The sequence below is a fragment of the Gymnoscopelus braueri genome (assembly GCF_963280865.1).
Source record: "Gymnoscopelus braueri genome assembly, chromosome: 3".
Taxonomy (NCBI): domain Eukaryota; kingdom Metazoa; phylum Chordata; class Actinopteri; order Myctophiformes; family Myctophidae; genus Gymnoscopelus; species Gymnoscopelus braueri.
In genome coordinates this window covers 21,034,067-21,046,689 of record NC_137612.1, presented here as the reverse complement: position 1 = coordinate 21,046,689, position 12,623 = coordinate 21,034,067, and the positions used below count along the sequence as shown (strand labels likewise).

General features: G+C 42.9%; 1 protein-coding gene across 1 annotated transcript in view; it reads right to left on the bottom strand.

Annotated features, from left to right (window-relative positions):
- Window positions 1–12,120, bottom strand: part of LOC308081852 (copine-9-like) — a gene marked incomplete at both ends in the record, with an annotated part of 117,445 nt that extends 105,325 nt beyond the window's left edge. Inside the window, 2 exon segments of the mRNA XM_080423472.1 lie at window positions 6,423–6,463; window positions 12,044–12,120. Of these exon segments, the coding sequence (XP_080279598.1) occupies window positions 6,423–6,463; window positions 12,044–12,120 (118 nt within the window).
- Window positions 12,121–12,623: the final 503 nt, after the last annotated feature.

The window sequence follows — 12,623 nt, the reverse complement described above, 5'->3', positions numbered from 1 at the left end:
CACAAGCATCCGCAGGGAGCACAAACCCATCCATTATGTATGTGTCAGATGCACTGGAGGCTGGTGTTTCTACAGCATCTACAAAACATGGACACTTACCATGAAAACTTTGTTTATGTAGCGTATAATCATACATTAATGCAATGTTATGTACCTAACATAAAGTGAAAACACACAGGTTATGATAAAAGAATAAAATAGAAAAATAAAACAGAGACACAAAAGGATAACTGAAGTGACAGAGCCCCCCCCCCAGTCAGCACAACCAATGCTCCCATTCAAAGTAACTTAGCAGATCTCACAGGCCTTTACAAAAAAGATGATGGCACAGTTAACTGGAGCGTACATCATAGTCAGACGGACATCACATCATCATGGTGGAGACTATAAAGCCTAAACATCTAAAGAAGTATTTTAACACTGAAATACTGCTGTTCGGTAGTTACATTTTGCAGGGTATTCTCTGGGAAGGAGGGCATAGTAAGCATCAAGACATCCCTTGGGATCCTGTCAAAGGAGGTGTACGTAATAGAACCCGTCGTTTTCTCTGCTCTGGTGTTCATTCCTCTGAGGGAATGAACAGAGCCAAACAGTTGTAAAGAATGAGGGCACTGGAACATCCATTTGAAAATAAGAAATAACTTATGAGAGCTAAACTGCCTGTCCCACTTTCCACCACTCTGAAATGGTGAAAGGTACACAGTATATGTACATGGCGACTGAGAAAAACAATTCCTCAGCGCCATATTTTAGTGAACTTCCCCTATTATAAAACCACTCAGGACTCAAGTGTTGAGCTCATTAGAAACACGTCTCGCCTGAAACTGAGAACCTTCCCTGACAGCCCTGAATGCACAATCGCACAGGCAATTTTAGTGTTTACAGTCAAATAGTGTCTCCCTGGAAGATTTTGGTATTAGTCAAGAGATGTCAAGATGTTTTACTTTTTAATGTATTTTGCCATTTTAACCGTGCAACATATTCGTTTTATTTTTCCATCTAGTAATCAGAAGACAATGAAATGGCTGCCTTAAAAAAAACGGAGGCTGGTGATGCACACAGATTCTGTGTGCAGCTGAAGCTGCTCGCTATTTCCCTTGTATTTTTTATAGAAAGCACTTTGTGCTCTGCACTGGAAAAGTGGTACATAAATAAAATGGGCACAGCAGACACTAGTACAACCACATCGAACTTCTATATACCCTTTCTGTGAGAACAGTTGTTATGCCCAGTTAGAAATGAGTGCATCAGAGATTAATTGCATGGTCCCTTGCTGCAATCCAAATATCTAATGGGCTGTCAATCTCTTAATCAATAACAGAATATTACGATGTATTGACAGGGACATTAAATTGAGGCACTTGTGTATTACCATAGATCAGTCAATCTAAACGTGGGGTCTGGGGACCTCCAGGGGTCCTTGGGGGGGTTCCAGGGGGTCCGCAGCAAAATTAGTTAATATAGAATCAATATCAGTTTAACCATTTTAACCACCCTATACATCGGCTATTTGAAAATAGCCAATCTACAAGCTCACAACGCGTCGTTGTGAGCTCGTAGATCAGCTATTTAAAAAGAAAGAAAAAAAATCATTTTTTTACGTTTAATTTTTTTTTACATTTTAACGCAAATCTTGTATGGGAGTCCCTGGCACAAAATATTTTCAGATGGGGGTCCGTGGCCAAAATATACATTCATTTGGGGGTCCTTAGACTGCCCTAGCGTGTCTCATATCTGGCATAGAGGGGCGGGTTCAAAATCTCCGGGGAAAATTTCCGTCGGATCCCATTGGTTCATCAATCTGTCCGTCAGCCCCCGCCCCACGCCCCTCCTCCTCCCCAAATGTGTAGCATTGAGAGCCCTGACGTCACAACATTTGGAGCGACGCCCACTGCACTCTGGTTGGTTGGGGAAATGAAACACTTCCTATTCCAGGAACGTCAACACGCTGGTCCAGGCTTTTATTTTTGAGCTAAACTAAAAAATAAAAGCCTGGAGATCGAGGCTAGGGGGTCCTTGACTGAAAAAGTTTGAGAACCACTGCCATAGATCTATCCGTGATGAATTTCATGCTTTATTTAGGAGTGACTCTCAATACTGGATGACATCACCTCTATGTGTTGACTCTGTCCTCAGTGTTTTGATGCCAGGATCAGAGGGACCAACCGGGGACATGAAAGGCATGATGGAGCCCCAGGACCACGGAGGGTGGCTGGGTGGAAGGTGTTTGAAGTTCAGGATCCCTCATCCTGGCCATAAAGAAAAGTCTCAAGATCCTAATCCATGGGACCCCTGGCCTCTGTGTTTGTGTATGTGTGTGTGTGTGTGTGTGTGTGTGTGTGTGTGTGGGGGGGGGGGGGGGGGGTGCATGGGAGGGAATTTCCCTATTCCTTATTATGTATTATCCTTTAAATATTCTTTCAGATCATCTTGTGTGTGTGTGTGTGTGTGTGTGTGTGTGTGTGTGTGTGTGTGTGTGTGTGTGTGTGTGTGTGTGTGTGTGTGTGTGTGTGTGTGCGAGCGTGCATGTGCATGTGCATGTGCATGTGCATGTGCATGTGCATGTGCATGTGCATGTGCATGTGCATGTGCATGTGCATGTGCATGTGCATGTGCATGTGTGTGCGCAGGCATGCACATGTGCATACCGTTTCAGATAAGCATGACCAGAGACACACACAACCCCCGCATTTCCTGTAAGCATCTTAAAGCACAGATCATTTAGGAACCAAAATTAACCAATGGAAAGAGATGACACTAATCCTAAAGAGGATGTGTCTGAGAGACCACGTCTGTATTTCAAGAAGCAGGATTAGTAGCCCGATAACGATCAAAAGGATGCCACAAATAACTACTGATATGCTGTTCATGAATAAGGATGAGCGATATACACGCCGCATATCGTCCCTGTCAGGCGAAATCCTTGTACGTCCAAAACGTTCAGGAAATGGAAAAAAGAATGTGTGTTCCAAATGTATCCAATGTAGTTATTCTTTAGACCAGGGGTTTTCAACAGGGGTTCCGGGACCCCTAGGGGGTCCTCAGAGTTTCTACAGGGGGTCCACCAAATCTCTCTGTGATAGGATCATTGTTTTTACATTAACCACTTGAACCCTAGCATCCCTAGTCTAAGAGACAACTTATTACTAAGTATTGACGGTTTAAGTCGTTAAATGTCTGAAAATACACATTAACATGAATCCAACATCTATGAAAATCTTTAATCTGCAACACAATTTTATGTAACATATAGCGGGGGTCCCTGCTTCACTCTCTCTCAGTTAGGGGGTCCTTGGCCTGAAAAGGTGAAGACCCCTGCTTTAGACCACAAGCTCTTGTTTATACTTTTCATTGGTTAAATAATATAGAACCCACAGACAGACTTAAACCACTTTCACTACGTTGTGAACTAACTAGTAGATCATTTATTCTTGCTATTTCTGTGTGACACTCTTGTACGACAAAGTAGAGCATTGATTTACCAAAAAAAACATAAAAAGTTGAAATATGGAGATACCTCCATGGAGTTTTCTGCCCGACAGCAACAATATAACAATATAATATATCTTCAAAGCTGTCAGCTAAATCATTGATAAGAATTAAAACCTTCATTCTAAATTAGTCTCCCAGCAGACAGCTATTTGTTTAATGCCATATAATGTAACAAAATTAGCATATTTTAATCATACAACTTTGGTTTTTGGGGTCATTCTTTGATCTAAGCCTTTCCTTGATCTCTGTGGAAGGTTAAGACGGAAACAAAGTTAATTGTCCAAAGCATCAGGAATATACAGAATCTTTTACACTTTGCACATTATTATTTCCCCATCAGGTGAAGCAGCTAATCCAGTTTCTTGACATTCTGATTTTAAACCAAATTAGCTGAGATCAGTTGAAGGGTGTCTCCTACCTGATTAAATACAAATTCAGACAGCGCTGATATGCTAGGGACATTACAGGCATCACTCATTGGTCTAAAGTGAAGTTTACCCCTGATGAGAATCAGATGAAGCAAAGCATAAGAGGAATAGGCTAATGACTTTAGGCATCTATTACTCTATTACTCTCTCTCTCTCTCTCTCTCATCTCCTCTCTCCTCTCTCTCTCTCTCTCTCTCTCTCTCTCTCTCTCTCTCTCTCTCACTCTCTCTCTCATCTCTCTCTCTCTCTCTCTCTCTCTCTCTCTCTCTCTCTCTCTCCTCTCTCTCTCTCTCTCTCTCTTCTCTCTCTCTCTCTCTCTCTCTCTCTCTCGCTCTTGGAAGCCACTGATGACAATAACCCAGAATCAGGTTTATTTGCCCCATACATTTGTATGCTTTAGGAATATGCCTTAATATATTATAATTGCCCTCTATAACTCAAATGTTTAATTAAAAACATGTGCATGTATAGTCCAGCCCTATGGAATGTATGGAATGCATGTGCTAACTACAAAGCAAAGCAACTCCTAAGGTTAATATGAGCATCAAAACAGTATTTCAAATACGTTTTTATTAGCACATGCATTCTATACATTCCATAGGGAACATGTTTGCCAAATGACATGCCAAAATAGGGACATCAGGGTTAATGTAGATAATGGACTGGAATACTATGCCTGTTTCTTAAACATTCTTACCCTAAAGAGCTCTTTGATGTACTGTAGTCTTCAGTGCTGTAGTGCAGTGTAGGTAATATTAGTACAGTATTGACATTAAGTATCCCCACTAGTGTTATATGTTGTATACATCTTAGTAGAATAGAGAGGTTTTTTTTCTCTCTCTCTCTCCTCTCCATGGTATATAAGCAACCTGGATTCAAATGTAAAATGTAACCACAAATTAAGACCTGGGCAACTGGAGTATCTGAGTTTGCTAATTATTCTTGCTGGACTTGGACACCTCATATCCAGATAACTACTGTATCTTGTGTTTCATTTCACCTTTAAGCTGAGTGACACTTTATCACTTTACACACAAATAAACACACACACACACAGAGAGAGAGAGAGAGAGAGAGAGAGAGAGAGAGAGAGAGAGAGAGAGAGAGAGAGAGAGAGAGAGAGAGAGAGAGAGAGTGAGAGTGAGAGTGAGAGTGAGAGAGAGAGAGAGAGAGAGAGAGAGAGAGAGAGAGAGAGAGAGAGACACACACACACAGAGAGAGACACAGAGAGAGACAGAGAGAGAGAGAGTGCTGTAGAACACATTGAAGAAGGAGCTACAGTATGGACTTGTGACCAGCAAGAGACAGTGACCTTTATTAGCGGTAGTGTTCAACTGAGAGCTACTGTGAGTGTTACTGCCCGCTTCTTTCCCCACAGTCTTAATTGACGGAGAGGAGAGGGGGTGGGGGCATATAGAGAGTGAGGAAGAGGGAGTGAGAGAATCAGAGAGAAGTGGGAGAGGGCAATGAGAACAACAAGATCCATAAAGACAAGGAGCTATCCAATTGGAAAATGAGAAAGGAGGACATGGCTTTCCAGAGATGAGCGTGGGCTGAGAGAAGTACACCACACTTGACAGATGAGACAGCAAAGCCTGTCCTCCTTCACTGAATGGAGTATTTCTTATTGAGAAAGACTTTCCATGTTTTTACTGCAGCATCATCATCATCATCATCATCAGGTCCTATGATTAACTCACTAATTGTGAAGAGTCTCATTTAGAGTCACTTTGGGTTCATAAAGTGAAACCAGCTCTCACTTCTCTTCCTTTTTCTGTCTATTTCTCTCTCTTTCTAAATGTCTCTCTATAAATGCTCTGGCACTAGAGGTGGTGTTACTGCTCAGCAATGCTGAGCAGTAAACTGATAAGGTGTGTGAAGCAATAATGCAATAGTTCTTGCATGAAATTGAACAAATTATGTTAGAGTATGTTACACAGCATAATAGAAATATTTAATTTGAAAACACGAGTGCTGAACTCATTTACGAACATGAAAATTAAGCCTGACCTAATTGCATAAGCCAATATACGTACTTATATTTATATAGTATTAGCGGTTCGGGCCGCTACGTGTCCCTCACACCTACGTCACACCGCCGATCCGACTGATACGCCCATATATGGAGATCTCTGTATCTGTCAGTCCTTGTCCCTTTTATGCCCATACATGGAGATCCCTGATGTCATCAGTATATGCCCATATATGGGCATGCACCCTTTTGTGCCCATAAATGGAGCTGACTGATTTGTTTGTGCCTGATGTCACGAGGACACATTGAGGTTAAACAACACACTCCATATTTGGGGCGTAGCTGCATTGGAAACTCCTTATATGGTTATGGATTAGTCATGGTGACATGAGCGTGACGTCAGAGGCCCCCCCCCCCCGCCGGCCAGCCGGGCCTTCCCTTAGGCCCATGTTAATAGGAAATCATTCATATACAGGAAGACATGAAGGTTGAAGTTATTTAAATAGATGGATAAGAAATACAGTAGTTACCTGGGTCTGACTTCGAGAAGGTGTCCATGTCCAACAAACTCCTAGAGAAAAGATAAAAGGCAAGAGTTAAGTTAACTCGACAGGGACCCTGTAACATCAGAACCCCTTTAAGATGCCCCTTAAAATGGATGAACGGGTCCCAGACTAGCACCCAAGTGTCACAGCCATCACAATTTACCATTCAATGTAAATGATTCAGATGCTTGGTTCTGCAACTACTGTACAGTATGTGCAGAACTGCTAGCCTAGGGTCAAATCCACCAAAGCCCTCATCCTGTACAATCCTTGCACTGTCGCTCCTTTGGCATTTTCACGCATGAAATAGAAAAGTGCTACCGACCCCCCCTTCTTTTTTCAAAGGGAGAGAAGAAAGAATTGCAGGGTTTCTGTACCCCAGTGGAATCAAACACAGTTAACACATATATGTTAGATAGATATACCGTTTTTTTCATGTGTGTTGAACACTTAAGTAACAGGGATTTTCCAACCTCTAATGAACAGGCCTGTAATTCACCAAATTACGCTTTTCTTTCCCTAACCAACAATATTTAGGGCACAAACTAAATGGGCTGACACCAAAGCTATAATCACACTCACACTCACACTCACACTCTCACTCTCACTCTCACTCTCACACACACACACACACACACACACACACACACACACACACACACACACACACACACACACACACACAGTGTCAATAGTACTCTCATAGCCAGAGTACATACACATGCAGATTTTGTCTCCAAAGTGTCAGTTGCACAGACAAGGCACAAGTGTCGTATCCTTGCTTAGATTATTGAGCAGTAGCTGACACAATTTCCTTTGAACGATTTGACACCTGAGTGACAATTGACTGTAATAACCAACACAATATTCAATAAAGCATGGCTGTAGAGTAATCGAGAAGCTTGTTATTGGAGTGAGTGGCTCCCGTGGCAGCATATTGAATTGTTCCCCTCAGGAGTGCTGTAGCTGTCACCAAGTAGAGTGCATTTTAACGTACAAGCCCTGGTGACATTGACAGGGTCGCTGGAACATGTTGGAGGTTTGCCATTGTATGTGTGGGTGCTTTGCTTATTCAGTATGAACTGTGTGTGTGTGTGTGTGTGTGTGTGTGTGTGTGTGTGTGTGTGTGTGTGTGTGTGTGTGCGTGTGCGTGTGCGTGTGCGTGTGCGTGTGTGTGTTAGTGCTGGCTGTTTTATATATATCTGCCGGGAGTGAGGGACTTGCTGCCATGAGACCGAGCTGCACCGGGCTCACTTGACATGGCCAAACTGAAATAGATCCATGAGCACCCAGACCTGTTTTGTACCTCTATCCTTCCCCAAAACTCAATTCATTTGAAATGTAGAATAATGAGTCTAAGTCCAATGTCTGTCATCTGAGATTAGCTTTTTGTTGTTGCTTTTTTGGTGTTATATTGTTACTCAAAGAGCTAAGATTTTGCGTTTTGGGTTTGATGCTAAACTAAACTCATCGCTGATGCTCTTTAATAGAGAAGCTCTTCTGATAGTCTTTATGCTTGGGACAATCATGACAAAGAAGGGGCTGGGCATCCAATCAGAGCAGCATCGTGCTGTGAGTGACATTCTCCAACTGTGAAGTCCTGGCTTCCGGCGCTCAGTGACCTATAGTAACTGGCATTTGATGTTATGCCTAATTTGAGCTTTTTCTCTTTTTTTTAGGTGAAAAAGTGTTGTGCAAAATCTTGCCCGGCCAAAAAAAAAGTTATTTCAACTGAACAAAGTGTCAATGCAAAATATGACGAGTGAACAATGAGTCATTTGTCACATCAAAAACATAAATTAGACTGCCCCACCGATATGGATTTTCACAATGCACAATTGACCTGAGCATTGTGAAAACAACAAAGAAATCCCTGGTGGCATTCTAGCAGCCACAGTGAGAGGGGGAGGACATTTGGGGTTAATAGGTGAGATAGGGAAGATAATTTGTTTCCTGCCGACTCATTTAAACAATCCTCTGCCAGCAGTAATCATGGTAAACTCCAGGGGTGGCTGCCACGCTCTGCTTGTCTAATGGGATCTAGAGGAGCAGCGTTTGGTTGGCAGGCAGGCAGACAGGTAGACAGGCAGGCAGGCAGGCAGGCAGGCAGGCAGGCAGGCAGGCAGGCAGGCAGGCAGGCAGGCAGACAGACAGACAGACAGACAGACAGACAGACAGACAGACAGACAGACAGACAGACAGGCAGCCAGGCATGCTGCCACTTATATAAGACTCCTCCTATAATGCTCCTGCCTTTCACTCTTTCTAGCTGATTTTGAACGCATGTAAGTACTTCTTGGCAGAAACGCACGCACGCACGCACGCACGCACGAACACGCGCACACACACACACACACACACACACACACACACACACACACACACACACACCCTTTATACAGTATACACTGTCTCTTGCAGAGTGAACCGGGCCCACAGTATTCTACGTCTGAACCTGAACAAGCCATGCGGTCCAATTCACTGGCACCTGCCATGGCTCCGAGAGAGGGATAGATAGATAGACAGACAGGAGTGAGAGACAGAGAGAGCAGGGGCGACAAGAATAATTCTATCCCTCAAGGCTGAACTTCCTCGTACCAAAGCCTATCGCACTGACTTCGCAATTTAATAGTGAATTACCGGCACAGTCACAGCAAGGGTATAGCGAGACGTTTAGAAAAGCTCAACCATTCACCTTCAGATAACCTCCACCTGTACTGATATTGCAACTCACAAATGATAATGAGCTGACACAGCCAGGCATACTCAAACTTTTTGAGCCAACACAGGGCTGAGATTGAGGCTGCTGGTGTACGGCCATCAGACTGACAGGGGTCTTTCAGGCAGACAGAGGCTATAATGAAAGAAGCCACACAGGTGAGGAGGCTCCCAGCATTTGACATCATATCTTAACTTGCGCATGGTCAAAGAAAATTGTCGAATAAAATATGTATTCTTCAATATGGGCAAGATTTGTAAGCCAAGTGATACAACTATATCTGTTGAGGTCTGTGCAACCTTTACATGCATCAGACCTGCACCGTAAAAAAAAATTAAGATTTTACTTAATAATCAGCCATCAAGGCATACAGTATATATCTATTTGTGTGTGTGTGTGTGTGTGTGTGTGTGTGTGTGTGTGTGTGTGTCTCTCTCTCTCTCTCTCTCTCTCTCTCTCTCTCTCTCTCTCTCTCTCTCTCTCTCTCTCTCTCTCTCTCTCTCTCTCTCTCTCTCTCTCTCTCTCTCTCTCTCTCTCTCTCTCTCTCTCTCTCTCTCACTCACTCACTCTCACATATTCACAACTGAGCTTTCAGGAGGGAATTGAGCCAACCCCATTCTGTCAGCGTCAGGGCAACAGCTACAACCCTGCCTCACCCCTCAGACTGCCTGTGTCTGCTCTGCTGGCCAACGCACGCTTAGACTATAGGAATAGCTCTATCATAATGATCAGCCTTAAGCCCAATAGTATTTATTTATGTGATCCAGAACCTGAACATTCTTATCTCCTGGGGAAATGACAATTGTTTCCAAGGACAGTTCAATTACAGATTATTTATATTGAAGCAAATTTTGTAACAATGTTTTGCCCTGTATGAACCTGCTGTATGTCTGAATGAGATGTAGCCTACACCATACAGCAGGGGTTCTCAAACATTTTCATGTCAAGGACCCCCAAATGGATATGTATTTGGCCACAGACCCCCATTTTTGAAAGGATTTTGTGGCCCCATGAGAGATTTGTCAATATCTTTCAAAAATATCCAATCTACAAGCTCACAACGGGACGAGTTGTGAGCTTGCAGATCGGCTATTTATAACTGGAAAAAAAACCCTAGGGGGCGGCTCCCCGTAACCCAATTTGAGAACCAGTGGTATACAGATCATGGGAAAATAAAAGAGCTATTGGCTTACTGTCAGGGCAGTCAGACAGCATCAACAACCATTTTCAGTGCAGCGTGCAATCTGTCACTCACACCACCTTTTCTTTCCTATAATGCTGTAGATTGTGTTGAAGAAGAGGTGATCCCTGGACTCCCCTTATTGCGGAGCGTTCCCCCATATATCTAGTCTATAGTAGCCTACATATACACACATCTGCACACGTGCACAACAAAAACAAGGTTTGATTATCTTTACACTTTTACCTCATTATGACAATATTTACTGTGTCCTTTGTTTCTCTGGAAGGCACTGACACAGTGGCACAACAAAAAGGCTATATTTTGTTAATGGTGGACCTTTGGCTTCACTCAGCCTTCACTCAAGAGTATGCAGTCAAAAGCAATTAAGCCAATGTTGTATAGAAACAAAACACCTGAGTGCAACAAAACATAAAATGACTTGTCTCTTAGTTCTACTGGGTCTGTTCTCCACCATAGTCCCTCCTTAACATTTTAGTCTAGTTTTTATTTGTTGACGAAATCGTCAATATATTTAGTCTTAGCTTTAGTCATCATAGCTTAGTTTTTATTTAGTTTTCGTTGGTGAAAAAAAACGTAGCCGATGAGCATTTTTCGAAATTAACAACGAGTAACATATCCATACTCGCAATAGCCCCTACGGAACCTCTCCCTCCGCTAAGTAGCTCCGAGATGAGGTCCCTCGTTAATTCCTGCCGGCTGCGGTCGACATTTTCGCACATTTTCCAGTTTTACATGTTTCTTACCCCTTTCTGCACATCGTATCCAAAAAGCAAAGCAATTGCGCCACTCTCTCAGATGTTTTAAGTTCTAGCGGAACATAACACCTTCCAACGTGTTGAAGAAAGTATTTAATTTGCATCGGATTTCATCCGGTTCCATAATATTTTGCATTAGAAGATGCAATTCAACATTTGACCAGTAGGGTAATCAGTAATGTTATCTCTACGGGCGCAACTCTTGCGCAATGTCTTAAAAACATGGAACCGGATGAAAACCGAGGCAAATTAAATACTTTCTTCAACACGTTGGAAGATGTTATGTTCCGCTAGAACTTAAAACATCTGAGAGAGTGGCGCAATTGCTTTGCTTTTTGGATACGATGTGCAGAAAGGGGTAAGAAACATGTAAAACTGGAAAATGTGCGAAAATGTCGACCGCAGCCGGCAGGAATTAACGAGGGACCTCATCTCGGAGCTACTTAGCGGAGGGAGAGGTTCCGTAGGGGCTATACTCGCAATAGATCTATCTTGGCTGCGCGCTGGAACTCTGGAAGGCGCTTTGGAACATCAATCCCTGCCGAATCCATGGTTCCTGCGCCACCCCCACGCACTTCTATACACAGTACACCCACTCTGACACATTCACATCACTGCTTACCAAAAGTCTAGAGTTTGCTGCTAGTCGATGCAAAGACACTTATCAACGGTTAAAATCATGAACAAACTGATGAAGAAAGATTTTACAACGTTACAAACGAGCAATTTACGCACATTGAGTACATTCAGAATGGATTTGCGGGTAAAATATACATGTGTCTAATACTACATACGCGCAGCCTTTTTAAACACCCGACAAACTCAGATTTGCGCGATTGTGCATGACATGCAAATTCACCGAATATAGGCATCGGCTACTTGGAAGAAAAGGGAACTGGGTTAAATAAATGTTATAACTGGATCTTACCTGCACGAAACAGTAATTTCAATCTTGGTCGCAGGTACGGTGGAGTTGAGTGGGTCGAAATCCCCTATTGACGCCATGGTCAGTTTTTGTTTTTTAAAATCAGCTCTTCTTAATTCTAGAAGTTGGCACCTTTGTACTGCTTCCTATATGGACGCTATGTTGGCACAGCGATTTGTTCCATTCAATCAGGGAGAGTTGTTGTTGTTGACAGTCGCCTCTTCGTGTAGTTGAGCAGTAGATGTGATGATGAAGGCTACCTGAAGATGAAGAGAGCATCCCCCCATCCATGGAGGTGTTGTGGAGAGGATTTCATTCATGGCGAGAGAGAGAGCTGCTGTCACAGAAAAGCCTCTGGTCCTCCTTCCTTCCTCAGCGCCGCATTTCTCCCGCTCCATCGGCAGATGGAGGCAGAGACTTTCTTCACAAGTTCCAACTCTTTGAGAGGTGGTTCCTCAACATCAGTGGTGGAAAAAGTATTCACATTTTCTACTTAAGGAAAAGTATCAATACTGCAATATAAAAATACTCTGTTACAAGTAAAAGGCCTATGTTATTTGAGTAAAAGTACAATAGTATTGGC